Genomic DNA, 1512 nt, shown 5'->3' with positions numbered 1-1512 from the left:
CTGGTTGCTCAGAGAAGCTGTGGTTGTCCCATCCTTTGAGGTGTTCAAATGATGTGTTTGGGGAGAGCAAAATGATGCGTTTCCAAATTTTGCTCACAGAGGGCTGTGGTTCCAAAAAGCCATGGGGACACAGCCCCAGGAAGACCTCCTTTGGATCTTTCACCACCTCCAGGAGCACTCTGCACCATTACATAAAGACTCAGACCAGGACATCCCTTTTTGCATTGCCCCATGCCATATTCCCTTTAGCCTGTGCAGAGCTCAAGCAGAGCAGCAGAGCCTCACAAAGACTATTTCTTCAGCCTGCTCTTTACGTAAATTTGGAGAAAAGCCCAAGCACAAAACACCAGCAGTAAGGAAATCCACATTTATTACACAGCTGGAACATGGGATATGCCATGCCATACCATACTGATATATAAGGACAATACATACATGTACAAAGGTCTGTGTGTAAGCCATATTGATTCTATGCCACCAAGAAGTGGAGTGAATGCACATATTCTGGAACTTTAACAGGTTGCACAATCCAACCTCGAAATTCTGTGATTCTGTGATTCTGTGACATGCGGAATCTTATTTCAGCCAAAAGACTACTGATTGAGTCATCTTCTTCAGGATATCTTTGAGCTCCTGGTTTCTCATGCTGTATATGAGAGGGTTCACTGCTGGAGGCACCACCGAGTACAGAACTGCCACCACCAGGTTCAGGGATGGGGAAGAGATGGAAGGGGGCTTCAGGTAGGCAAAGATTGCAGTGCAGATAAACAGGGAGACAACAGCCAGGTGAGGGAGGCACGTGGAAAAGGTTTTATGCCTTCCCTGCTGTGAGGGAATCCTCAGCACAGCCCTGAAGATCTGCACATAGGACACCACAATGAAAACAAAATAACCAAAGGCTAAACAAACACCAGCCACAACCACTCCAACTTCCCTGAGGTAGGCATCTGAGCAGGAAAGCTTGAGGATCTGGGGGATTTCACAGAAGAACTGGTCCAGGGCATTGCCATGGCAAAGTGGTAATGAAAATGTAGTGGCAGTGTGCAGCACAGAATAAATAAAACCACTGCCCCACGCAGCTGCTGCCATCTGGGCACAAATTCTGCTGCCTAGGAGGCTCCCGTAGTGCAGGGGCTTGCAGATGGCAACGTAGCGGTCATAGGCCATGACAGTGAGAAGAGAAAACTCTGCTGAAATGAAATAGAGTAGCAGAAAGACCTGTGCAGCACATCCTGCGAAAGAAATGGCCCTGTTATCCTGGAGGAAATTGGCCATGGCTTTGGGCAGAGTAGTGGAGATGCAGCCCAGGTCGAGGAGGGCGAGGTTGAGGAGGAAGAAGTACATGGGGGTGTGGAGGCGGTGGTCACAGGCTATGGCAGTGAGGATGAGGCCGTTGCCCAGGAGGGCAGCCAGGTAGATGCCCAGGAAGAGCGCGAAGTGCAGGAGCTGCAGCTCCCGTGTGTCTGCAAATGCCAGCAGGAGGAACTCGCTCACTGAGCTGATGTTGGGCAT

At 49.8% G+C, this 1512-nt stretch overlaps 1 protein-coding gene across 1 annotated transcript; it reads right to left on the bottom strand.

Moving 5' to 3' along the window:
* Positions 1–576: 576 nt before the first annotated feature.
* LOC311424548 (olfactory receptor 14J1-like) lies at positions 577–1512 on the bottom strand (the record flags this gene model as incomplete). Its single annotated transcript, XM_084499841.1, has 2 exons — positions 577–858; positions 1219–1512. The coding sequence occupies 2 exons, from the start codon at positions 1510–1512 to the stop codon at positions 577–579; spliced, it is 576 nt and encodes a 191-aa protein (XP_084355967.1).

This window comes from Aythya ferina (genome assembly GCF_964211825.1).
Source record: "Aythya ferina genome assembly, chromosome: 28".
Lineage (NCBI taxonomy): Eukaryota > Metazoa > Chordata > Aves > Anseriformes > Anatidae > Aythya > Aythya ferina.
Note: the sequence above shows the minus strand (reverse complement) of the source record. Positions and strands in the feature narration are given on the sequence as shown.